This window comes from Copadichromis virginalis, linkage group LG12 (genome assembly GCF_057382275.1).
Source record: "Copadichromis virginalis isolate Kocher_CV1m ecotype Utaka linkage group LG12, C_Virginalis_male_GT1.1, whole genome shotgun sequence".
Taxonomy (NCBI): domain Eukaryota; kingdom Metazoa; phylum Chordata; class Actinopteri; order Cichliformes; family Cichlidae; genus Copadichromis; species Copadichromis virginalis.
Genome location: NC_140629.1, coordinates 30,401,609 through 30,428,793, shown reverse-complemented (window position 1 = coordinate 30,428,793; position 27,185 = coordinate 30,401,609). Strand labels below are relative to the sequence as shown.

General features: G+C 37.7%; 1 protein-coding gene across 6 annotated transcripts in view; it reads left to right on the top strand.

Moving 5' to 3' along the window:
• LOC146697313 (ADP-ribosylation factor-like protein 15) overlaps positions 1-27,185 on the top strand; it is a 102,622-nt gene that overhangs the window by 42,344 nt on the left and 33,093 nt on the right. For all 6 annotated transcript variants that reach the window (XR_014923386.1, XM_085476005.1, XM_085476003.1 and 3 more), the window contains one exon: positions 12,806-13,014. Coding sequence is in view for 5 of the 6 variants with exons in the window: in XM_085476005.1 (XP_085332131.1) it covers positions 12,806-13,014 (209 nt within the window). In the remaining variant the exon portion in view is untranslated. The remainder of the gene's footprint in view (positions 1-12,805; positions 13,015-27,185) is intronic.

Sequence of the window (27,185 nt, the reverse complement as noted above, 5' to 3'; positions counted from 1 at the left end):
ATCTTTCATAGGTTGAACTCGTGAACATATGAGGAGAATACAAACTTGACATTATCAGAAATTGTCCTTTGTCACGTGTAGCAAGCAGCAGGAGATGTTTTGCATCAGTTTTGTTTTTCTTTATTTCTATAGTGCCAAATCACAACAACGTTCACCTCGTGGTCCTTTTATATTGAAAGGTAAAGACCCTACAATTACACAAAAAACCCCAACAATCAGGTTAAAGATATTCCATGCAGCTGATTCTGACATTTACACGCACAATCACCTTCATTGGGTAATTTCTAGGAAAATTTCTAGATCTGGCATAAATTCGAGCATGGTACAGCAAAAGGAAACCAACCAGCAACAAGTCAGTTTGTGAAAGCTTTTCCTACATAGATATTCAACAATTAACTATAAGTGTTACTGCAAGATAAAAGCGCTTATGAACCAAATAACTCCGACCATGTAAAGTTAGAGTGCAGTTTCACTGAGTGCTGAGGTGCATTGTGTGAAAAAGTCACCAAGACTCTGCTGAGACCCAGTAACTGCTGAGTTAAAACCTTCTCTGCCATTCACATCAGCACAAAAGCTGTGTACTGGGAACTTCATGACATGGGTTTCTATCGCCAAACAGGTCCTCTAGGAGCATATGTATAGGTGACCCTGTAATTTTGATCATATGGTGTTGTACTTGGAGTTTGCTATAAAAATATAAAAGGACTGGAATGGTTGTGCATTGGTCATGCACAACTAGATCCACCTACATGGTGGATCTGTGTATTGTCACCAGGGGATAGTATCAAAATATGCAGAAAACAAATGAGCTACGCTTATTTGTTTGGGCTGTTGTTTGTGCTTTAGCTTAGCCTCCACTACAGAGAAGGCAGAGGTCATAATGTACGTGTGTTGTTTTGCGTGGTGAACTCTGCTCTTGCGTTCCACCTATGCAAGCTATCTGTGCCTTCAGGCAGCACAGTGTTGTCTTTATTTTTTCTTTGTTTATGGAGTACTGCACATAAGCATGTTGTTATATTGAGCTATACTAAGCCAGTAAATCCGTACTTAAAGCATAATTAGCTTGTATTTTACTTGACACCCGAATAAACTTTTTTTTCCCAAGGCTTCGGTGCTTCTGCATATTGGCGAACTTAACTATAGCATTAAACTATAGCATGTGAACTGCATGTGACCTACAGTTCAGTGCTGTGTCTGAACTCTTTCTACACGTAGCATGGGGCTCTGGAGCCGATCTATCCTGGCAATGTGCTGCTCACGCTGTAGATTCTGTGTAGATGCCGCATAAGTCTGGTTATGCATTTTTAAATCGCCGTGCTTTGAGTGCACTGGACCAGATTATCATATCTACAAAATGTCCTATAGACTAAAGACACAAATCAACCTTTGGGAAGGCATGCCCTGATGGATGTTACCAGACGGGGCGATATGTTTGTCTGAGTCATGCATTTGTTACTGACTTATTTTAATTTGTTCTCCTTTTCATCCTTAACTCTGATTTTTGTCTTTTTCTTCTGCCTACCATACCTTCTGATCTTTAAAATTGTGTCTGTGTTGTGCTGTTAGATGTTTTCAAGAAAAAAAGACCAAAAAACTCCCCAAAACAATGCCTCACTTTGTTTTACTCCTGTCAAGCTTCCCTTATTGATTTAGACACATTGTCTGGCCTTGATAAAACACCCTGCTCGTATCAGACAAGGCTTGTCTGTCGTGCCAGTCAGTGTATTTAGCTTGTAAATAACTTCGTAATTTCCACTTCTCTGCAGGATTGACAAAACTTTGCTGAGAGAAGAGTATGACAGGATGAAAGGACAAAATAAACACATCCAAGCCTGATTTAACTCTAACCTGGAGAAGATGAATCTGAATAATTTGGATTCCACCTCCGAACAAGTTATTTGTAAATTAAGATAAATGTGCATGGAAAAAGAGCAAAAGTGTGATCTCACCGCAGAGTCTGTCTGCTCTCAGAGGCGACAAAATCCAAATAATCTTCTGCTCTGTCTTAGCTTTTTATTTAAATAGTGACACAGTCAATCAGTGTCATCAGTATGCCATGCTGTATTACCCTCTCAGGACTAATTAGAAATTATAATCAGGCGTTAAATAAATAAATACCCAGAGAGAACTGTGCCTTTTTAATTCTAGGATGGAAGCATGAAGAGATTGATACTGTTCATTTATTCAGTGGACAACAACACTGCAGCAAAACTGCATCATTTTTTTGTACTTATCTTCAGTCTGACACACATTAGCTACTGTGCCAGGTATGAGGATTAGGTGGGAAGGGCACCTCCAGTGTGTGTGTGTGTGTGTGTGTGTGTGTGTGTGTGTGTGTGTCTACATGTGTGGACAGTGATGTGACGTCAAGTCTAGACGGGCCATTTCACAGTGTGCATTCATGTCACGCAGGGACAGCTGATGAAGTGACCCTAATAGTCACAACACACTGCTGTTGTTCTGTAGCGATGTGGCTGGAGTTAAGAATTTAGACATTTGATTTGAACAACAGCGGTGCATCTTTGTACATGCAGAGGTGTTGTTAATACGGGCTGTAGACTATTTGAAACAAGGCTTTACATTACTTTATTTTTCATTACTATACATACGCTATTGGTGATAGTTAATGAATATTGATTTGGTGTATGATGTTTAAGTTTGACCTTTTTATTTCTAGATTAGCATGTGTGTCTGTGTGATCATGTTAATGACTGTATACAGGTGCTGCATGCATCATTATTATCATATAGTTGAAAAAGAAATCTGAAAAAAGGCCTTAATTCTTAAAGTTCCTCTTTCCAAGGTAAAACATAGTGCAACCATAACATCTTAGTAAGTAATAATAATGGTTGTTTATTTAAAAAATACTACAAAAGTAGTTTATTTAAATAGCATTTGGAGCCTTGCCCAATTTTTTTTATGAGTAGGATTTATCGGCTTAATCATTAGAGGTGGGAATCACCATACAACTCACAATACAATATTATCATAATACTTAACGCACGATACGATATTATTGCAATTTTTAAAAATATTTTGCGATATTCAAATTCTGTACATAAAGGTAAACTTTATCAATATTCATTTTATCTAATATCAAAGGCTCACACTCAGTCTTTCTCTCATTTCAGTCAGTTTTATAAACTGAACGGTTTGTATTACAGTCTAGTCCAACTTAACTGAATGCAACCATCTGGTACAATTATAGCTATTCTGAACTATGCAATTGATGAAAACTATGCAGCCCATTCAGCAACTGAAGAATTTGAAAGTAAATTAAAACAAAATATAATTTTACATTACATAAAAAAGTTTTAAACTTGTTCCAGTCCACGAAAAAATTGTTTGTAACAAAATATCGATTTCTGCTGTCCCTGTATCGATACATTATTAGCAAACAAAATATCACGATACTACACAGTATCGATTTCCCCCCCACCCCTATTAATCATGTGTATGAATAAAGTACAGTTACTCATTCAATTTTCGCCATTTGCCAATGCACATTTGGTGCACATAGGTGAAGATTTAGTAGTTAATTAAAATTACACAGTTTCTGTTTATGCCTTTAATTGGTAAGATGAGGAAAACGATCACTGCAAATAAGTAGAATTTAGAAGCACTTGTAAGTGTTTTCTCATTTTAGAAGCAAGTTTGCGTTCATTTATCCCTCTAAATTCAAATCAAATTCAAATTTTATTTGTCACGTACACAGTCATACACGGTACGATATGCAGTGAAATGCTTAGACAACTGCTCGTGACCTAAAGGGGGGAAAAAAGGAAAAGGCTATGAATAAGATAGGAAATAAATATGAAAAATTAAAAACGGTAAATTTAACTAGGAAGGAATAAAATATAAATTAAGGTTAAAAATGAAATAACTGTACAACACAAATTAGAATGAAGGGTAAATTTAACTGGGAAAGAGTAAGATAAAATATATAAATTAAAGTTGAAAATAACTGTAAAACAAAATACATAGTATAGAACTATATAAGAATGTATGAAGAAATATAAATAAATAAATAAATAAATATATATATACACAATAACAGCAGCTGTACAAGTATTAACTGGAAATGAAGAATATAGTGTCCAGTGTTGTGCAATCCACATTATGTCTTGTGCAGTGCAAATATGCTTAAAGTGATTTAAGTGATGAAGTGAAAACAATGTCCAGAATGTCCAGTGTGTGTGTAAGAACTATATGTGTGGGTCAGTACTGTGTGGGGGTGTGATTGAGAGACCGTATCGCCTGCGGGAAGAAGCTCCTCCTCAGTCTCTCTGTGTTGGTCTTCAGGGAGCGGAATCGCTTTCCTGACCTCAACAGAGAGAACAGTCTGTTGTTGGGATGGCTGAGGTCCTTCACGATCTTCCTGGCCTTGGCCTAGTGTCAGTAGCCCCAAATAATTTAATGTTGCACTCAGTAGCACCCACTTGGAAAAGCTGTGGAATAAACAAAAGTGATTTGCATTGTTCAAAATATTTTGTAGACACATTTCTGCTAAGGACAGACACACTTCAGTTTCAAGTGAATGTCAGGCTACAGCAGTGGGATAGATATGAATCACTATTAACTTCCTTCACAAACAATAAAGGATTCAGCATATCATATTAGTAAAATTATATTCATGTCATAACATTATATACATACGAATATGCACACATGCTGTCATTTCTGGAGTATTTATGTCAGTGTCACTGGTATGTCTCAGTTGAGAGGACTACTGAGATGTAGATGTCATTGATCATTTTTCAACATGAAGCCTTAAAGGGGCACCATTTACCCAAACCTGTGATTTACCCCCAAAACCTGAAGTAGTTTAATCCCCTAAACCTGTCCCAGTAGTTCTTGGCCAACCCACTCTCCACAGAACAATGGACTAACTAGGACACAAGTGAGATGAGATGAGCAAGACAGATTAACATGACAGAAAATTTAACAGCCAAATTTAGCTACCAAGCGCATCTCTGAACAAAAACACCACATAGTAGTTACTACTGACCATATGCGGTTCTCATTCCTATCAAATATCCCCACTGTGTGTGTAAATTTACCCTGAAAGAAGCTTTTGCTTTGTGTGGGGGGGGGGGGGAAATCCAACCACAGTGAAGTAATTTGCATTGCATTTAAAGCGGATGATGGAAGCCACAGACTGTTCTGGTTTTGGAGTTCTGAAGTCTGGAGTGTAACCGATCTGCATTTGAAGCCTTATTCAAGCATATTACCTTCCTTCATGTTCATTGTGGTTAAATGGTGGATCAGAAAGAACTCATTCGCATCCTCAGGGTGCTCTGGGAATGCCAACTTTTGATGTTGAAATTTCTGAAATATTGAACATTTTCAGTATTTCAGAACCCGTAGATCAGAAACAAGCAAGATCATCTAAATATTTTTGTTCATATTAGTGCAGGAAACTGTTTGTGTAAGAGAGGTGGGTAGTGTCATATAAACATCAGTGGCTTGGTGATTGATTATTACACTTTGAACCACTCACATTACTTTTCCATAACCGTAAACAGCTGTGTCAGTTACAGTGGCGCATGATGAAAATGGCTCAGCCATCGAAGACCAGGGTTACACACCCAAAAAGGAAAAGTTCTGCCAAAATATTACATATAATAACACCAGTCAAATGATTGCTTATAGTAACATCTGCCAAATTATTGCATACAGTAACACAGTCATTTAGGATATTTTGTGAAGCTGCATTTCTATAAACAATTACTGTTAATTGTGTGCATAAATGAAAGGGATTAATGTGTAGGCTGACAGATGTACTGACAGTGGAAGTGTTTTTTACTCCTCACTCCAGTTCCAGCCAGGTCATTCCTTAGTGAAGTAAGAAAACTTTATTACAACAGCTTTGCTCAACAGTCCCAGAAGGCTCGCTCGTCACTCTGTTGTAGCAATTTTCCTCAGTCTCTGGCACTAGCATAACTTCAAAGAGGATTGCTTTCCGGGATTTATTTTTCAAAAGTTTAAGACCTAATACTGAGTTTTTGTTTAAGGTGAAAGCTGCCAGAAAACTTAAACCAAGAAGCAAAACTATTTAATAAGTTATTGCTAAACCTGACAGTAAATCTGAGACCAAAACAAAAAGATCAATCCCTCACAGTAGTCTTATTTATACCAAAGGAAGTATAGGGTGGCAGGGTTTCAACTGTTGAAATGTATTGTTGAAATATAGAGCACGGCATGCTGTTTGAATTTGTGAAAGAATTCATAAACACAGGCTATTGAATGCAACAGAAAGAGTCTGAATTCAAGCTGCTTTTAATTTTTGCTGCGTATTGACTGCTTGACGTTTTTCTGGCATTTGCATCCAAGTTTTGTTCATTAATTAAAAGTCAAACACAAAATCAGAACATGCTGTTACATGTTTGTACAAATGGCAAATGTCTGCTTTTCCCACTTTCTCCTCTAACGGGGATCGTAACTCAGACAGAATCTTAATTTTGCCGTGTTTTCACCTTCAGATGGTGTCCGTAAAGTGTAACCACTGAATGCTTCAAAATAAACTGAAAAAGTGCACTACTTTCTGTCACATTGAGACTAGGGTTTTACAATATTTTGTAACGCAAGGAAAGTTAATTGTTTAAGGAAGATGGAGATTACTACGGAAGGAACAAATGTGTATTTTTACCCTCCACTAATCTACAGATTCTTTTTCTTTCTTGATGATGAACTAACTTTAATTCTATGGTCTTTGAAATATTAAAACTAGTCAAAATGCCCTTTTTAGAATATCTTCAAACCCAAACTGGCAACTTAAAATAGCCTTGTTTTTCACCACAAGCAGAACATTAAGTATCACTAGTGAAAAGTTAGAGAAAAATTTGCAGAAATATGACAGAAAATGGTTTGATTAAAAAAAAAAGTTATTTATTTATAGATGATTAACTAATTAACTAAGCAGCAGACCTTTTCAGGTGGAAAAGTTCTGACATTTCAATAAATTCAAAAGCCTAGACCTATATCAACGTTCATTGTCAATAACTTTGAGAAAGAATGTGAAAATGTTTTATGCGTGTGGAGAGTTGGCTGCATTAGTAATGCATGATAACTTCATAAGTGTTTCACATAAGTGTCCTGTTGCAGTTGGCTGTGCATGTGCAATGAATCATCAAATGCATGCAAAACACAGCAAGTGTTCATACAATATAAGTAAGATTCAGATTCAAGGTCTTTGGGGCATGAATTTAAGATTCATGGGTCCCAGACCTCAAACCATGCATACTTTATATGTTTTATTATTTTATGCAGTACATGGAATGTGTTAGTACTTTCCTTCCTTTTTGCTTTAGCCTCACATGCTGCAAAAAATGTGCACTCGCCAAACAAAAAAAATATAACGAGTCAGATGTGTTATCCAGCCATTTAATTTCTGAGAAGTGACTCTGATGTCAGACTCATAATAAAGCTGTTTCGCTAGTGTAATTTATTTTATTTATTTGTTGTTGGGTTTTTTTTTAGAAATTCTGAAATCTGAATGCTTGAGGTGTTTAGGGAACATCTGTAATTTTAGCTGCACTCCCCACTACTACCAGAAAATTCCCAACATGTGTGAAATTGCAGCCAAATTTGGGCAGACTAAAAATAAATGAAGCGGTCTCCCCAGCAACTCAATTCCTGTCTGTCAAAGCAAGTGACTAATACAAGGTCAGTTTCCATTTCATTATTTAGAAATGAATGTCTTGGCTAGCATTTGTTTTTGTCCCCGGGCCCACTTCAGGTGTTTTGCATTTATTACACACAACTACATGCACGCCATTCACTAAATGCATCCTTATGACTATTCTCTTTTACAAACCTAAATGTTATGTGCTTGTTTCTGTCTGTTATGCTTTCATAACAACCAATTGGCTTCATATGAGGTGTTCAGGGAACACTGGTAACTTGGAGTGTCTGCCAGGTGATTAGCATTTATGATTTGTAAATTATACAACAGAAAATTGCAGACATTACACTTTCCCCTGTGCATTGCATATCTATTTGCATGAACATTGGTCACACACGATGTTTGGGCACAACAGCTTGGATCATTAGCAAATGTAATTCTATTGCTATCAGCAAGTGTGCAATCAGCTCTTCCTGAAAGGGAACATTTGAATGAATAAGAGGTGAACCAAAAGATAAGTGTGAGGGCAAGTAGAAAGGATGTTGAACATTCATAGAAATGCAAATTGTAACTTAAATTAGAAGTAAATGGGAGGCATTCAAGGGAACACAAATAAAATTGAAAAAGGAAAAAGTGATAGTATTCAGCTGTGAATTCTTCTTCTGTAGCACCCAACAAAGCATACCATAAGATTTGACAGCGCTATGTGAGATTCTTTCAACTAGCTGATTAAAAGGACTCGGTTCAGATGTATTGTTTATCCATGTAATTTGTCATGTTCAGGCAGGGAATCTGTCATATTGGAGGCAGGCATTTTAATGTTACTTTTGTCAGGTTTTACACATGGAATAAGTGAGGCAACAAGCAGTCCAGTTCATGAGTCAAGACTTGACAAGTTCACTAGGAGCCGTGACTGTTACTGACATGCTATTAACTTCTCGTGATACAATTTCCAGCTTGTTATGTCTGCTTGCAGTCTAAAACTATAAAATGTGTTTTTAAATTATTATTCTACGTTCTTTTTGGTGGATATAAATAAAAGCGATACATGAAAGTTGTCAAAAACAGAGAGGAAAAACAAGCAAAGAGATGGTCTGGCGCACCGATGGTGCACTTTTAAAAAATTAATCATATGAGTAACTTCCTCCAAGAATCATGACATCATGTTTGCAAATCCTGCTCACAGACCAATAGGTGGCAGAAGCTGCCAACAAGATCCGACGAGACATGACAGACATTCCACCATTTCCAGGCAAAGTTGAGAGAAGCTTCCTAGTCAATCTCTCAAGTGCCACTTTGTCTGATAGCTTTCCACTCTAGTGAGAGGTGTGAGTAGAAAGAGTGGGGGAGGAAGGAAGGAAAGAAGAGAAGGAGAGCATGAGAGAAAGGAGGTAAATGTCACTGAGAGCAATTCGTGATTTTTAAACATTTGCCTGCCTCACAGTTCGTCACTTCTTGGCAATTAACTTACTATGAGCAACTATAACAAAATAACAATTCACAAGATTGCAAAGGAAGGAACCTCACCAGATGGAGAGGGATAATTTTAACCAGAGAAAGTACATCTTCTACAATCAAGTGAACATACTTGTGTGTATAGTGTACATAGAGACAACAACTTTATTGAGCGTGTAAAACAGACATTTAGTACCTGTTAATAGAAAACATGTGGAAAGGGCAGTAATCATTTGAGTGAATACATTTAAAAGTGTGAAACCAGACAACAGCTATTCTTTTTATAATGTGATGTGCAGTAAAGTGTTGGTGGAACTTCAGCTTTTTATAGATTTCATATAAGAAAGAGATTTGTTTAGGAAAAACAACAACCCTTATGTGCACTTTGAATTTGTAAAACTAAACTTTTTGTTTCAAAATTTTGTTGGAAATGTGTACTTTCCTCCTCATACATTCCTCGTGAGGATCAGCAGCTGTTCTCAGTTTGGATTCAATCAGTTAAAATGAATTATTCTTATTTCATAAGACAAGACCCCTAATGCTGAAGGACCAAGAAATGAAAGAATATTGCCAAGATATCACAGTTATTGGTTATTCCTTACTGACTTTAAGAAAAGTGTTGTCAGAGTAAAAAATGATGCACATGGAATGGCATTCATACAGTGCTTTTCTAGTCTTTTGATTCCTAGCCACATGTTACCATACATTCACACAATGCTTTGTTCTGTGCCTTTAGGCACATTATTTGCCTCTCCTCTATGCTCGATTTAGAGTCACAGTTTAACCTAAAACGCATGGGTTGTTTTTTGTTTTTGTTTTTTGGGTTTTTCTTTGCTGTGAGGCAATAGTGGTAACTACTGCAACACCGTCCCACCCATGGTGAGATTTGCCATAAATAACACCAATTAGACTTGCTGTAATTACAAAGGTACATTCAAGTAGTGTAGATGGGTTTGCAAAAGAGAGGTTCAGAGATTTGACCAGACTTTGTGTTGCAGCTCTTAATACATAACAGGTTGATTCTTGTTTGTGTGGTGGACACTGCTGTTTGAGGTTATTTTTGGCAGGGGTTTGTTCAGTGAAGATTGTAAACCAACCTTTTTCCCTAAAGTAGCCCATCAGAAAAAGTCCCAGGAAATAAACAGACAGAAGTTATTAGCTGAAAATGAATATTTAAATCATTATAAATGATTACATGTCTGAAAAGACACTCCCATAGATACAATCATATAACACCTATACTCAGACTTTCCATTTATACAGTTTGCGTTAAAGATGAAAAAAATTGTATGCTACCCCCTGTTTTTAAAATTCACCAGTTCCTATTGGGAAAAAGTGCAAGTTTGCCTTGAAGAAGTGATGTAGGTAAGATGATCCAAGAATCAGGGAGAACCTGCCACAGTTGTTTGGTGGATTTAGGTGATCTCAATTGCTGCTTCTCTTCTTATAATCTCAGATTGACTCAGTGATGTTGAGAACAGGACTCAGTGGTGGCCATGCCATCTGTTGCAGGACTCGCTTGTCCTTCTTGTTATTGAAGATGATTCTCTAACTGACAAGCATGTTGATGATGATACTTTGTGGCAGTGATTAGGAATTATTTTTCATAGCGGACGTCCAACAGTTGGTGCTGTAATTAAGGACATTAACCATTTATTTAACATGTTCATTTAAAAGTAAGCAAAGATGACAAATGACCTTTAAACTATTTCTAGAGTGGGAAGTTAATTTTCCCAATGGGAAACTGGGGCTGTTGTGCAGGGTTACACCAGTAAGCTGAACTCAGTTCTGCTCAGTGTTAATTTATTAATATTGATTTAATTTTACAAACTACTATCACTGTAGATTTTAGAATTAGTCAATGAAAATGTGAAAAAGACAAAAGTACCAGCATTTTATCGCTGTTTAATGAGTATGTGCAGTTTCTACTAAATTTCAGACTTAACTTTATGCAAAGTGCTGTTGCTGTTTTGTTTGTAGTTAGTTCGTTTTTCTTATTCAGTTATAGAAATCTAGTCTGTTTTGGACTTGAACAAGTGTATTGAATTCACATTGAGTGTCTAGTAAATTGAAGATCTGCCTTCTATTCTGCATCTGAGAGCTCTGGAAGCTTTACCTACCTTCTCACAAAGCTCTCAAAATTGCGTCCTCGGATCCCATTTCTTTTTAGCAATTTACCCAGGCTGAACCCTCTGTCAGCTGTGTGGTAGTCTATGTCACTATGTTCGGTCTCATGATCCTCCAGAAGTGGAACAAACTGTCTGTGATTGTCTTGCACTGATGAAGTTGCACTGATACTACGTCAACAACATTCATTTTAGAACTGACTTTCACAACACCTCCTGAGGTGTAATACATTGCAAAAATCTGAATTTCAGTTCTGGGTTCATCTTAAAAGTTGGAACATTTTTCACTGTCAGATTTGGACAGCCATTGCTTGAAACACCTGCCAGTTTGTCCCATTTTGAGCCCCAGAATATCCAGGTGAACAAATCACTTCCTGTTGTTGTCCCGAATCACTAAGCTGGTCTTGATGGACCAAGCCCCATCCAGGGATGAACCAAGCTTTTTCCTTGTTGCTTTTGCAACTTTGCTAGCAAAGGATCAGATGTCAGTTCCTGTTCTGCATCAATAATTTGTTTGGTTTTGGGTTTTGTTTTTGTTTTTTTGTTTTTTTCTGTGTTTAGTCTCCTAATGACATTTTAAACTGTAATATTTAATAACAGCAATCCGCCCTCTACCAAGTAAGCACCCAGCTTTAACTCAGACTTCAGTAAATAAATATTTAGAAGTCCAGGTCTTGTGGAAAAACTCTACGTTCTTCATCAATTTTTCTTTAATGTGAGCTGATGTCTTTCAGAGCTAGTATAACTTGCAGCTGTGAAACATCTGGTCCAATGCATTTACAGTGAAGCTGCAGTCACTTGCACACGAATATATGTAAATTAAAAAAAAAAAAATAGCATTGACCTCCAAAATAAAGCAACAAAGCTGTATTGTGATATCCAAAACATAGCAAAATTATTAAGCCATTCACTGATGAGGATTTTATCAAAGTGTTTGGTGGCTGAAATGGGACAAACTGGGTGACGTATACTTATCTATGTTTGCATCCTAGTTTCCTATTGATCTCACATGGGCCGCTCAGGGACAGTCAAAGAGCCGGATGTGACCTGAGGGCCGTACAATGCTCTGCACTATATGGACAAACGTAATGGGCCACACCTCTCTGTCTGTTTTCAATCCCTTTGCCTCAGGTGTAATAAATCTAGCACCTAACCATGCAGTAGGCCTTTAGAGACATCTGTGGAGGAATGGGTCATTCTAAAGAGGTCAATGAATTTGAGCATGATACTGTAATAGGATACTATGGTTGAAACACTAAGGTTACATTAAAAGCTTTTGTGTGTGTTTATTTTGTTATTAACTAATTATTAATGTCTTTTCTCAAATTTGTTTTTACAACTGCAACCTTTGCTGTGAGTGAAAATTAGAATGGAAGCAGAGGAAGGTGGCGGTCATGTCTGACTCGTGTTGTCAGCATCTCTTTGGTTGTTTTGGTTTTACACCAAACAGATTCCTTAATCCATAATTTATATATTTGAGTGTTATGTATATTTTCTTTTCATTAAAGTTAATTTACAAACACAACAATTACAAGTGTCATACTTTCTAATATAGAGCTCTAACAGTGGCTAAATTTAATAGCATCACATCCGTCCACAGGAGCTGACAACATCAAGAAGTATTGGAGTCGTTACTACCAAGGATCACAGGGTGTAGTCTTCGTACTGGATAGCGCATCATCAGATGAGGACCTGGAGGCGGCACGTAATGAGCTCCACTCGGCTCTGCAACACCCACAGCTCTGCACACTACCTTTCCTCATCCTTGCAAATCATCAGGACAAGCCTGCTGCAAGAACGCCGAACCAGGTAAGTTAGTTTGTCAGTGCTGCTGCTAATGTTTCCATTTGATGTTTCTCTCAAAGTTCAGTTTGTCTTGCAGATGTAAACACTGCCCCTTACACGTCTGGGTTAGTAAAGACATCATTTTGCAGAATTCATTGCACACACTCATATAAATATACACATACACATGGATGACCCTTTTCTTTTTACACTGAAATAACTGGTTGTATACAATAGGCCCATTAGGGCTGTCACACAGTTTACTGTGGACAACATAATGACTTTTGGAATGTTAACATATTGCCAGATATTGAAAATTGTGAAACCTAAGGATGAAATTTCTGTGTTTTTCATAGTAGTGGAGTTCTGGCTTTTGTGTGTCAATGGACTTTGGGTTTTTTTGGGGGGGGGGGGGGTTTCCGAAGGCAGTCTGGTCCCCAGCAAAGGGATAAACTCAGATTATTAAAGACCTCTTTAGATTAGTTTAGTAGTAGAAAATTCCACCAGACCTGTGTCTTTTCCATTTTTTTTTTTTTTTGTCTCTTTCACATTTTTGTTGCTGAATAACTTGGGTGGGGAGAGAGCAGTTAAGGAGATAAGATAAACTTGCATCTCTATAAATGCATATATACATCACACTCTCAGTTCAGCAGTCAGAAATATCCATCTGTTAATTTAATTTCAAAGCATGCCCAAGTCCAAGCATGAAGGTGTTGGGTATATACAGTATGTTGCTGTGAAATGATCCTATAGCAAGGCATTCTGTGTCACCTATCTCATATAACAAAATTTAGCACAACATAATTAGCAGCATTATATAATTTCCCCCAGGTATCAATAAAGTATTCTGATTCTAAAGATCTTAATGTAATCAATCAGAACAACCCGTGTGACACCCTCACCTTGGGACAAAGTTGATGACTGCTTGTGTTTTGGGTATAAAGGACAAAAAGGTCAAAAAATTCAGTTCTAAGAGACTCTAAGAAGTCTCTTAGAGTAGGATGTTATATCTAGCATTTCTTATCCAGTGCTCACTACATACGTTTTAAAATCGTGGACACTCGCTCTCAAAATCACAAACACACACAGAAATATATACACACATACATCATGTTTAGGGTCCTATTTGATGTTTCTAAATGATGACAAAGATGAATAGTTAGAGAGAGCACCATCTGCATTTCCTACCCTGGACCACCAATGTTGCTACTTCAGGGATGTGAAATCCACTGTGGGAAATGAAAAAGGGATAAGCTGTGAGACTGATTCTGTTGTGACATAAAGTAATTGTAACTAAAGCAAAGATGTTACTGCTGGGCTTCAGAAAAATATTGCATTTAGGTGTGCGAGCAGTTAATTTGAGAAGCAAACCATAGTCTTTGGTGCCACAATAATAACTTTTGTGTTGTGCTGCAAGGACCTCTAACTAGGTTTATTAAATATTACTTGCATTCGTATTTAGTGGAGCAACTGGCTTCACTCTTCCAAATATAATCACACTTTGTTCATAGACAATGTTAGAACATGATGACCTGTCTCTAATTAGGTACAATGTTTAAAAGGGATATGAACAAACGTCACAAATACAATCAGTACTCGATATTATGACGCAGGAATCGAACACCAAACGCCAGCGGTTCAATTTTAGCCACACTTGTGAGTCAAAGTGCATGAAACAGGAGTGCAATTTTACAGATCAGCTAGCGGGTGTTGATCGCACTCTGAGCAGCAGAAATGAATAAAAGAATCAGCTGCAGCAACACACAGAGCAAACATTTAGTGTTCTGCAATGGAACGCAGAAAAAAGCTATGCACACATGTCAGGCAACCAATGAAAAGCTTTAGACTCTGTACGGATTTTTTATTTTTTTTGCACTCTGGAGCCCAACACCACCAGAATCAGTTTTAACTTAATGTAACTAATTAGTATGGATTGGATGCACTTGAGCATGAGCCACAATAGTCACGGAAACCCACTCATCTTATTGATCATTTAAATGGCAACTGCTCGCTTTGAGCTCGACAACACTGGTCCCCTTGTTGGCCCTCAAATCATAGCAGATTAATTAATCTGCCTGTGGCCTGCCCATATTCTCTGAGCGGTCTTGGCGTGATGTGTCCTTATCAGTCAGTCATCAGTTTCTGATTTGGCTGAACTGTGTGCAAACACTGATGACACATGAGACTGACTTATGGGGATGGAGGGGTTGGATAAAAGTTGCCTAAAGGCCTTTTTTGCACCCCGTTGGAAGGCCCTGTTTAGTTCATCATGAAAGACTTGCATAAAACTAGTTGTTCAGGATTGATGCAGTTGTTTTGATACTATGTCTACTATCAGCTGAACGTCACTGGGAATTTGAACGTTTTCCATGTTGCTGTTCTATGTGTGTTTGTCATAGTATTTCTGACTTAGTTATGCATGCACTTGAATTGATTACAGATCATAAGAAACTCCAGCTGCAATTTTATTTTAATTTCTATTTACTTTACCTTCTATGCTCTTGTGTATATATACATCGTGTCTAGCACGTATGACAAATTGGTGATTAACATAAAGCACTGGAATCTGCTGTGAGTGATAACATGTATTATTTAATTGAATTATTCTTATGGTTTATTAATATACTTTGACAGAATTTTTCACAGTGGTTAATCCAGTTTAGATACCAAAGAAATGCTATTTCATGTCCATATTTGTATTCGTTGTAATCTGTTTGTGTGTTTGTATTTCTATGGTCATTATGAGTGTTACCGTCCCTGTGTGCACATATCTGACTCATGCCTTGTCACTGAAGGAGCTTAATGTTCAGTGACTCATAAATAATCTTTGCATAAGACAAAACAAAAATTTAGACCAACTGTTAAAGAACCCTTTGTTTCTTTGTCTCTGTGTTATATATAGAGCTAAATATCTTTGATACTGTAATGGAAAAGAAAAGTGGAAACAGAACGGCTGAGAGGAAAACTTCTCTATACGTTAACTAAACATTTGTTCAGCATCCACAGGGGTCTCTGCCTGGAGTTTGTTTCCATTTCTGCCAAGGTTCCCATGATATTGGTTCTAGTTGGAGACATAAGATAAATTATGTGTGTTTATTTATTCAGCATTTTTATGCAAGAGGAAAATAAGTATTGAATCTGAAGGATGAACCATGGTCCAGTTCTGATGCGTATGTGTCTGTCACAGGTGCCTCAGGCAGTGGACAGCCCAGATGTACACAGCAAGATGATGCATGTGTGTTCTGACAACTTCCTGTCATAGCCAACACTGAGATTTTCCGAAAATTGGGCTGTCTCACCTCTTATGTCCAATGAAGTCACATGGGCCAGCTGTTGTGCCCCGTGCCAGTCAGTGAGCCTTTGGCGCCCATGACGCCACGCATATTCAGTTTAAAGGGGTAGTGTGTCTAGATATTAATGTGTATAATTAGGATGATTAAAAAAACACACACCAGCCACTTTATGAAGTACACCATTAGGGCTGCCACAAACGATTATTTTGATAGTCGACTAGTCACCGATTATTTTTGCGATTAGTCGACTAATCAAATCCATTGAACGTAAAACGTACAGCTTATTGCACCAGCAGCATCTGCTCTTATATAACTATCATTAGCTTACAGCTTTAAGTGTTTAAGGTATGTGCTAACTAAAAATAAAGACAAAATGATAGTTTATTCAATTTTAATGAAGTTTGCAGATTGTTTCGGTGAAGTTTAATAAACTCCTTGCTATCTAAACTATAACAGGAAACCGGAGTAAATTCTGGAGCATCTCACACTTCTGATAATCAGCTGTCTGCTTGAGGTTTATTCAGCTGTGTGAAAACTTTAACTTTAATCTCAGCCAAACCGATTCACTCAGGAACAAATAAAATACAAAAAAAAATCCAAACAATAAATTTTTTAAGTTATCTAAGTGACTCATATATCATGTTTAACCTGAGTAGCGAAAGACGGCGGTGGGTTTGAAAACGATTTGCCGGGAGTCCGGTGTTCTCACGGCTCTAGTGAGCCTTGCCCCCGGCTTGCTATCGAGCTAGTGGGTAACAGACGTCTCCGAAAACGTCGGAGCGCTTTTGAAAGTATGTGGTGTCTTCATTCATTTCATTTTCATTTATTTGTTCATTTTCAGGCACAACAAATACCTATATTGAACATAAAATGCACAAAACAAAAAACAAAAATTGCCTGAAAAAGGAGTGGGACGAAGAAAACTGTCACGATCTGGTACAGGGATTCAAGCGCAGAGCGGTAAGGTATCTCCAAGGTGTGGTTTATTTACAGTGCAGTGCAATATATGTACAGTGAAGGGATCCAAAACTCCGGGGGGGAAATCACAGGGTAACTCGCTCACGTCTTCTTCTCTCACACTCACACACTTTCCCGCAGCAGGGAGGTCGCAGGTCCGGGGGGGGAATCTGAAGCAGACGAGAAGGCAGGTCACCAACTAATCACAAGTCACGGATATGAAGCACAAGAGCTGTGAGAACACTAACGTTAGGGGTACAATCATCCAGCGACGAGAGGATCTGTGTTCCAGCCTCAAATAGTGCTCCCGGTGATGATGGGTGAGTGTTGTCAGGTGTGTGTGTGGGCCAAGGGCGGGAGCCCACAGTGAGCTCCGCCCAGGCAGAGAGGGAGAAAACAGCAACAGCAATTGTAGCCTTGTGGGGCCGACCGGGCAGGCACGGAGACCATGACAAAAACTTATTAAATCCCACCCCTATACTCACTCATCAACAAAAAAAACAAACTTCCCGCAGCTACGCCCATCATTGCATACAGACCCATCAACAGCCCCGGGCAGATACAAGCATCTAAACGGCAGCTCGCAAACAACAATTAGAGCCTTCATAACTGAATACAGAATATATAAATTATAAATTGCATTACCACAGGTAACAGGCAGTAATAACTACAAGTAACAAATACATATACATACATATATATCTACACACACATGTACATATATGTACATACATACGCACACTTTTTTTTTTTTTTTTTTTTTTTTTGGAATCCATACCAGCAATGGTAAGAGAACAGACATTACAGAGCACACTAAAAGCATCATTGAGTATACTGTGACCAGACCAACTGTTTGTAGAGAAATTTAAATCTATGAATATTTTTGCATTGTTTCAATTGTAAACTCAGACTGTTCCAGATTTTCACACCACATACAGACACACAAAAACCTTTACGGGTTGTTCGAGTTCTGGGTAATTTGAATTCTCCAAAGCCTCTCACATTATAAACCTTTTCTTGAATTTCAAATCTAGTTTGTAAATTTGCCGGTAAAAGTTTAGTAAAAGCTTTATACAAAATTATGGATGTATTGTAATTAACCAGATCCTGGAATTTAAGTAACTTTGCCTGAAGAAAGAGTTTGTGAGTATGATCTAGATAACCAGCCTTGTGAATAATACGCAGTGCTCGTTTCTGTACTGTGACTAATGGATTAGTTGTATTTTTATATGTGTTTCCCCACACTTCCACACAATATGTAAGATATGGAAGAACCAGAGTACAGTACAGAGTACGAAGTGCATCTTTATCAAGGTATGGTTTCACTTTGTTCAAAACTGCGAGGCTTCTGGAAATTTTGGTTTTTATGTGTCTGACGTGGGGTTTCCATGAAATTTTGTTATCAATTACGACTCCCAAAAATTTGTTTTCACTCACATTATCAATTGGTACACCTTCAATGATAATTGGTAATTCTACATTATATTTTAAATTACCAAAAAACATTGCTTTAGTTTTATTTATATTTAATGATAATTTATTTATGTCCATCCATTTTTACGGTCATTACAAGATCAGTATAATCATCGCTACTGAAAAATATGTTGGTGTCATCTGCGAACAGTATGAGTTTAAGTACTTGAGAAACATCAAAAATATCATTTATGTATACATTGAAAAGTTTTGGTCCCAACACTGACCCTTGGGGAACACCACATGTAATACCAAGTTTCTCTGAGTGGTAATGCCCTATGCTAACATATTGTTCCCGACCCGTTAGGTAACTTTTTAACCAGTTACCAGCTTTCCCTCGAATACCATATCTTTCCAATTTATCCAATAATATTGAGTGATTGATTGTGTCGAAGGCCTTTTTGAGATCAACAAAAATACCAACTGCATATTTTTTTTTATCCAGTGTATCAGTAATTTCTTCTACTGCCTCAATTATCGCCATTGAAGTGGTTCTTTGCGTTCTGAAACCATACTGACCAACATTTATTATTTGATGTTTTTCAAGGAATTTTTCTAATCTTGAATTAAAAAGTTTTTCTAGAATTTTTGAGAATTGAGGCAGTAGAGAAATAGGCCTATAATTGGTAAAACTGTGTTTGTCATTACTTTTATATAGTGGTATTACTTTCGCAATTTTCATTTTTTTTGGAAAACAACCAGACTGAAATGATAAATTACAGATATATGTTAAGGGACTAGCAATATTCAGAATAACCTGTTTAACTACAGACATATTTATGTCATGATAATCCATTGAAGACTTACTTTTACATTTCAATGTGATATTTATTACTTCTTGCTCATTTGTAGCTGAGAGGAACAGTGAAAAGGGATTTGATTTTATATTACTGATATTTTCATTTTTATGACACGGGATGTCTGCTGCTAGTTCAGGGCCAACATTTATGAAGAATTTATTGAACCCATCGACAATATTACTTATGTTGTGATTTTCACCATTTGCATCAGTAAAATAGTCTTGATAAACTGAGCAGATATTTGAGGTTTCCATAGCTACATTCTCGCCTGAAAATATGTTAAACATTTATTTTGTGACCCAGAAAGAATAATAAGAGTAATATTAAAACTAACTAGCTGCCGCCATTGTTCGAAACTGAGCTGGGCTGCGCTATGAATTCTGGGACACAGCTTCTTCTTCTTCGGGGTTTAACGGCAGCTGGCATCCTTGTACATGCAGTGCTGCCATCTTCTGTTTCAGTCCGTTATTACACTCTTAAATCCTACTACTTATTCCTGCGTCTTTTGGGATCTTACAAAGCTTCAAACGACGCGTCGACTATTAAATTAGTCGTCGACGATTTTAATAGTCGACGTAATCGTGACTAGTCGACTAATCGTGGCAGCCCTATACACCATAGTAAAGTGCTTGCTGGACCTCTGTCTGCCTTCAGAAATGCCTTAAGTCTTCATGGCACCAATTTTTGACAAGATCATGGAAACATTCCTCGGAGATTTTTCATCCATATTGCGATGATGGCTTTACACAGTTGTCAGCTGCATAATCATGATGCAGATCCCGTTTCATTTCACCACAGCCAAAAGGAGCACTACTGGTGACTGTGGAGGTCATGTGAACAGAGTGAATTCAAAGTAATGTTCAGGACATTAGTTTTAGATGATCAAAGCGTTATGACGTGGTATATAGAGACAGCAGTGATAAAGATGAGTAGACTGTGGTCATAAAGGGATGGACATGGTAAGGTATCTGCTTCAAGGTTTGAACTGTTGTGTATTCAGAGATGCTCTTCTACATAGCTTGGTTGCAACAAGGAATTTTTCTTCTCTCCCTATCAGCTCGAAGCTATCTGAGCATTTCCTTCTGACATCTGACATCAGCAAGGCATTTTCTCCTAAAGAACTTCTGCTCACTGATTATTTTTTCTCCGTAAATGCTAGCAGTTGCGTCAAAATCCCAGTAGATCAGCAGTTTCTGAAATACTCAGACCAGTCTGTCTGACACCAACAACCACACCATATTAAAAGTCACTTATATCACTTTTCTTCTGCATTCTGATGGCCTGGTTCAATGTTAGAAAGTCATCTTCCTGCTTAAAGACATTGAGCTGCTGCCATGTCAGTGTTTGTTAGGTACACCTGTTTAATTGGCAGTCATTAACATCTAATCAAATTGGCCTCTGAGTGAATATTTCATAATTTTACAGCTTTTCTGGAAGCCTGCTGAAAAAGCAGTATCATGATTCTGTCATTGCAGGGCTGTGATCTAGATTGCAATATTAGATTTAAGCCACAGATGAATATAATTAAGTAATGCTGCAAATTTTTACTGGAACTTGTAAATGTGCTGTTGCAGACCCCTTACTCCTCCAGCAGGTTTTCATTTGAACTCTACAAACCTTCAAAGACAGCAGCTGCATTGCAGGTTCTTGCTTCTTGTGAATGTTTGACAAGCACCACCCATGAAACAGTCCCAAATTTAGTTGGTCTGAATTCTATTGGCAGCTTTTCTGGCGATGACACTATACACAAATTACGTCTCCTTGTTGACCTTTTTCTCACAGCAACCACACTGTTGACAGAACAAGGATCATTTCCTTAACACACACATGCTTGCATTTGTTAGTGCTGTTTTCTGGGGCACTCTTTGTTTATGGTGTCACATCAGTGACTTAGGGTGTTTCTGACACTGTAAGAGCAAGGGGTGAGAGTAGGTGGCAATGGGGTAATATAGCTTAGCCAGCCTGTTAAGGCCTGACTGAAGCCCTCTGTGCTGGAGCAAGTGTTTTTGGGAGCAGGTTGGGTCTGGAGGAGGTAGAAGGAAACATGGGATAAAATTCCTTGTTGACATCAATCTCCTGCCATTGGGGGGCCCAAGGAAGCTAGGGAGGTGTTGAGGGGAGGTCACCCTGTTGATATAACACCTCAACAAAGCAGGTCTGTTTGGATGGCAGGCCTTAATGGAATGCATCCATGAGGTGCTGTTGTTTTAGAAAATGCTATCAGTGTCGTGGATGTTGGTGTTTTTTAGTTGTAGTCTGAGGAAAAGACAGAAGTAGAAATAAAACTGATGATACAGCATATGAAGAGTGGGAAAACCAGTGGAGGTCTGGACTGAGTCATGATGCCTGGTGTGGGAACTAACACAAAAAATACGGTAAACAGAGGAAGAAGGAACAGGCTGCAATATCTGACTTTGGGAGCCATTACAAAGGCTCCCCTGCAGGATTGAAGACAGAGGCGTTGAAACATTGGGGTCAGCTTCCCTGGATGATTGAAAAGCCCACCCCACCCCATGCACATGCCCGCATATGCACACGTACGCACACACTGTACTGTCTTTTATTTTCTTCCCCATTCTTGTTCTTTCTCTTTTTCACACTCTCATTCCCTCATTTACTCACTCCCTCACTTATACTCACACACTCAAGCTCAAGTGAATCCAGACCTGAGGAGTCCATTATGCTTTTCTTCATTTTGAGCATTTTGTAGTCTGGTATGAATTGCAGCACATCTGTTTTCAGTGTACCATGTGAAATCTCATGTTGCCTATGCAGAGTTGCACTGCACTGACAAGCATCATAACTGGACAAGTGGAGGGCATTTTAAAGAGGAAAAACAATTTTTGTTGGTCTGTTAATTATTAAATTGTTTCTTAAAAATGATTTCTCAGTCTGCCTTTCCTTCTAGAACAGGGGTCAGCAACCTTTAAGACCCAAAGAGCCATTTGGACCCGGTTTCCACACAAAAGAAAACACTGGGAGCCGCAAATACTTTTTGACATCTAAAACGAAGATAACACTGTATATATTGTTTTTTACCTTTATGCTTTGTGTGAACAACTAAGGTGTGTTGCTTATGAAATCCATGAAATGCTACAGAGAAAATTACATTTTATTTATGTAATTAACACATTTTGAACTCTTAAAGAAATATAACAAAAGGAAAGAAACCCAGCTGAACTAAAATGATCCATGTATCAAACAAAAACTGTTGTGAGCCGCCACCCTTATATCGCCTTTGGGATTTTGGAGCCTTGACCTGACTTTTAAAAAATAATTGGAAAAAATGCACTATGCTGCTAAAAGATGAAACACACTGCTTAGATATGTATTTTACCAGGTTAATGTGTGTGGTCAGGTGCGGTCTGCAGCACCGCTGCAGGGGAGGCGGACGCACCTGAGCGGCACCCGCAATCATGCCTCGCCGCCTTAACGTCTGTGCTATCTATGCTGTTGTAGGTATGTGTCGGGCTGTGAGCTGAAAAGCTGCAGCCGGCTGGATGCGTACAGCAACCGTGTGTGAAAAGTGGTCAATAAAGAGATGCTGAAAAGCGTGTTCATGGAAATATGGTCGGGTCTGCCTTGATATGTTTACAATGGGACTTCTGCTCCTGAATCTCTGCGCACAGCGTCTGCAAATCGGGGCTGTACTTTCATCTTTCGGCGGGTATACCGGCTTCCGCAAGTGTGACGCTTATTTTGAGCGATGAAAAAATAATAAAATATAATTTTATTTTTATATTTCAATATCACAATAATCTTCCAATTTAGAACTACGAGTTAAAAAAAATAACTAACATAAATAAAATACACTTCAGCTAAATACTTCTAATTTATTTTCCCAAACCACGCGGAGCCGCACTAAAAGGACTAAAGAGCCGCATGCGGCTCCGGAGCTGCAAGTTGCCGACCCCTGATCTAGAGGATTAAGACACGAAAGAGGACACAGATATTGACAGATTCCTCACCAAACATGCAAACAATCATTGATCATCAATTGGCCATGTTTTGACTAAAACAGGCTGGCAGATGCAAACATACACAGAGACACCAGTGGGCACACAGACGTAGACAATGCATTATATGGGCTGTGGTTTCTGCCTTCAGCTGATCCTAGCAGGAGTACGTTTAACTGAATGAACTTTTTTTTTTTTTTTTGCATCTACTGTTAACCAGTATGCTCCCCCACAAATTTTCCTTGTCCATACTTAAATGTATCCAAAAAAGTTCACTTTTTTTAAAATATCTTGGTTTGTGACTCTGTGAATTCTTTATCTGAGTCACAAAATTTTAGAGTGGTTACTGTTTTAGCTTAAGCTAATGGGGAAAAAGGGGAAATCCCACTTTTACATTTGGCATTTTGGACTTGTTTTTGTTTTTTGCATTCATATACTACGTTGTAACACATACTGCATATGTATAAATGAGAGACACGCTCATTTATAAATAAATAAATAAAAATTACACATCGTGAAATGCCATCTGATGAGTGGTCAAGTGAGACTTTGCATATGCATTGCACAGATTTTCACCTTTATTTATTTATTTTCAAGTCTGTTGAGGGATTCCAGCTATTAAAGAACTTAAAACTGAAAATCAAATTGAATCTCTACCAGTTCATCGCTCACAGTGTAAATCTGACTTTATGATGTGAAGCTTCTTAAAATTTTAGAAACTAAGGCTAATTTCTGTCCTCTTTTCTGAGATCTAGAGCGTCTAAATCTTGACAGTGTCACTGCAAAAGCACTAGGGACAGGAAGTTTAAGACCTCTGGCCCCTCTCTTATTTGATGCTCACTTACTTTACTTTTAATTTCTTGTCTATTCATACGTGGTTATACCAAAAATGTATTTGCAAGTCCTTACAAAACTGTGTGGCGTCCTTTCTTTTACAATCCAAGTATGCTAGAAAAATGTTGAACTTACTCCAGCATGTGAAAAGCTGTAACTGAGTGGGAGGCAAGTTTTCTGCAGGGAACATCTTCAGCAACCCCACAGCTGAGTGGGGTTCTTCGCAGCCAGTTTCTGTTCTCCTGTGGTCCCCAGGAATGTGGCTCACACAATGATAGAAACTCCACAACTAACATTTTTTTTCTTCCCATGTAAAGAGGTTTGTGGAAAGTTCACTTTTAAAAAGCCCAGAATTGCATTTTGCTGTATTGCATTAGTTTATTTAAAATGTTAGCGTCTCAAACACAGTTTGAATTGCTAAATCTTTTTTTCTTCTTCTTCTTTTTTTTTTTTTTTTTTTTTTTTTTTTTTTTGGCCCTCATTTGAATTTTTTAGCTCATATTTGAGACTCACACAAAATAGAAATGTTCTAATCACTGATTGGTGGAAAGTTCAGTGACAACTATAGGTGAGGCCACCTCCTGAGATTAAGAGGGTGGCTGGGTCATGGTGTAGGGAAGTAATTGTTAGCCAGCCTTTTTGTCTTTATTATCAGGCTTTCTGAAATAAAGTGGGTGGAGTGGGGGGTATGGGGCCTGTCCCTGGCTCTCTGTTTGATCATTGATCTCCATGACCCCATTCGAAGGGTCTTAATCTCTCTGTTGACCTCCTGAAGGATTTTTTTGAGGAAGGGTTTCAGGGGTGGATCTTGACTGGGAACTATCAAGAGAGTGGAGATGCTGTAGGGAGAATAGGGGGTGGTGCTTTTTCCCTTGAGTGGAAAAGGTTTTACCAGCATAGTCAGTCATATCCAGATTTTTATAAAGGTCACACTTTTAATTATAATTATGTGCCCCAAAATTACTTTTAGTTTTTTTTATGCCCCAAGTTTTCAAGCCACCACTTTCATTGACAGTAATAGAACAATGTTATCTCGGTCTTCAGAGCTGCACTCCTTCGTATATATGTGGTATCTTGGTTAAAAACGTCCACGATGGTTCTTATTTTCCCTATTGTCAGGTATTTGCTTGGGTATAAGAGATATTGTTTTATAAAACAATTTAGTAATAATTATCCATTATAATTCTAAAAATGATCTAAAGGCTCTAAATGCAGGGGGGGGTTGTATAGCCATATGCATTATTATAGTTTTCTGACTGTCTTTTATCCGATTTGTCAACAATTCTTTGATTTAAGAGAAAGAGAGGTTTTTTTCAAAGTTGGTTAATGCTTTTACACTAATTTCATGTATTTAATATCCAGATAAAAGCCATGTAAAATGTATGCAAATTCAATTTAAATATACAGAAGTTTTTGTTGGCCAGGTTATATTTATGCTCTCTGATGGCTCACGGATGTCACAAAGAAATCATGGTTATCAGTTTTATTATTAATAATTTATCTCTTTAGTCTGCAAATAAATCAGGTGTGACTATTGATAAAACATGTAGAAACAGGAGGAAAATGAGGCAGGAGTATTCCTAGATGATAGCTGTGGGATTGCTCATTCTTTTTATTGGATTTAATGAAGTCATAAAGCACGATGACACAACATTAACAGACCACAGTTTAAACTGCTTTTGACTGACTGATCAGGATGAAAAACAACACATTCAGGCGCTGACGTGCATACATGTTACTATTTTTACACAATAACTTGTAACGGTTTGTGAAAAATTCATTGATTGATTTATTGTTAAGCTTTTTTAAATCACAGATGCAGAAAATCACAAGTGCGTTTGGTACATTTACTTTAAGAGAATAGATGAACTCATGAATATGTTTACAGACACTGTGGGAGGAATAATGATCAGATATTGTGTGCTTCTTAAAAAGACAGATGTATTTAGACAGTTATATCTGGCTTATAACCACACTAGAATGCACTAATTCTGTGAAAGTAGTGGATATGGTGCTTTATTTTTTTAAAAACAATTTGGCCTCAGTTTGTTCTAGGCACTGAAAATAAAAAGACATTTTGCCTTTTTATTTGCCATGCAGTAAACAACAGTACAGTGGTGCTGTTTCAGCATCTTTGTCAGCTTAAATAAGCTTTAATGCAAAGTAAACCAATTTTACTAGTAAAACGGTAATGGGAGAAATGGGATATGCCTTTGTATCTTTGTAACTAAATATTCAAATATGGATACACTGAATGCCATTAATCTAAACCTTTTGCCTTTATATTAAGCTAATGTTAGTTATTGGGGGATAGCACGCAACTGTTGCTGTAGTACAGTGCGTTTTACTAAAACAGCCGTTAAGAGCAGGGTTTGTCTATTTCCAACACAGTTTGCTTAGCTTAACATCATCATCAGCCCTTTGTAGAAAAGTTAGATGACTTCTTGTGAACTGATATATTTATTAGTTCATGTAAAGCCCTCTGAACTAGAAGGGAAGACATGAATTAACAGTGTCTCAGGCCAAATAATTTTTGCAAAAACACCCAAGGTGTGAAGCAACTATTTCAGGTGGTCCATTTGATTTGATTACAGTGCATAAATCCCACAAAGTTGTTTTGAAACCAGTTTTGGACATAATGACATAATGAGAAAAGGTTGAAGTTTCAGCTTCCTCTCTTTGATTATTGTTTCGCTGACATAAATCACAGTTTTGCAATACAGTTTATTGAGGTCACTGTTTTTCCTTTCTTCGTAAAGCCTCCTTCCCAGTGCAATTAGCAGCTGATGATAAGGTGTTTTGGGCCGCTCTTTACTTAGAGGCTTTAATGTGGATAGCAAACATCTACTTTTATGGAGAACGAGCAACATGACAGGAAGAGC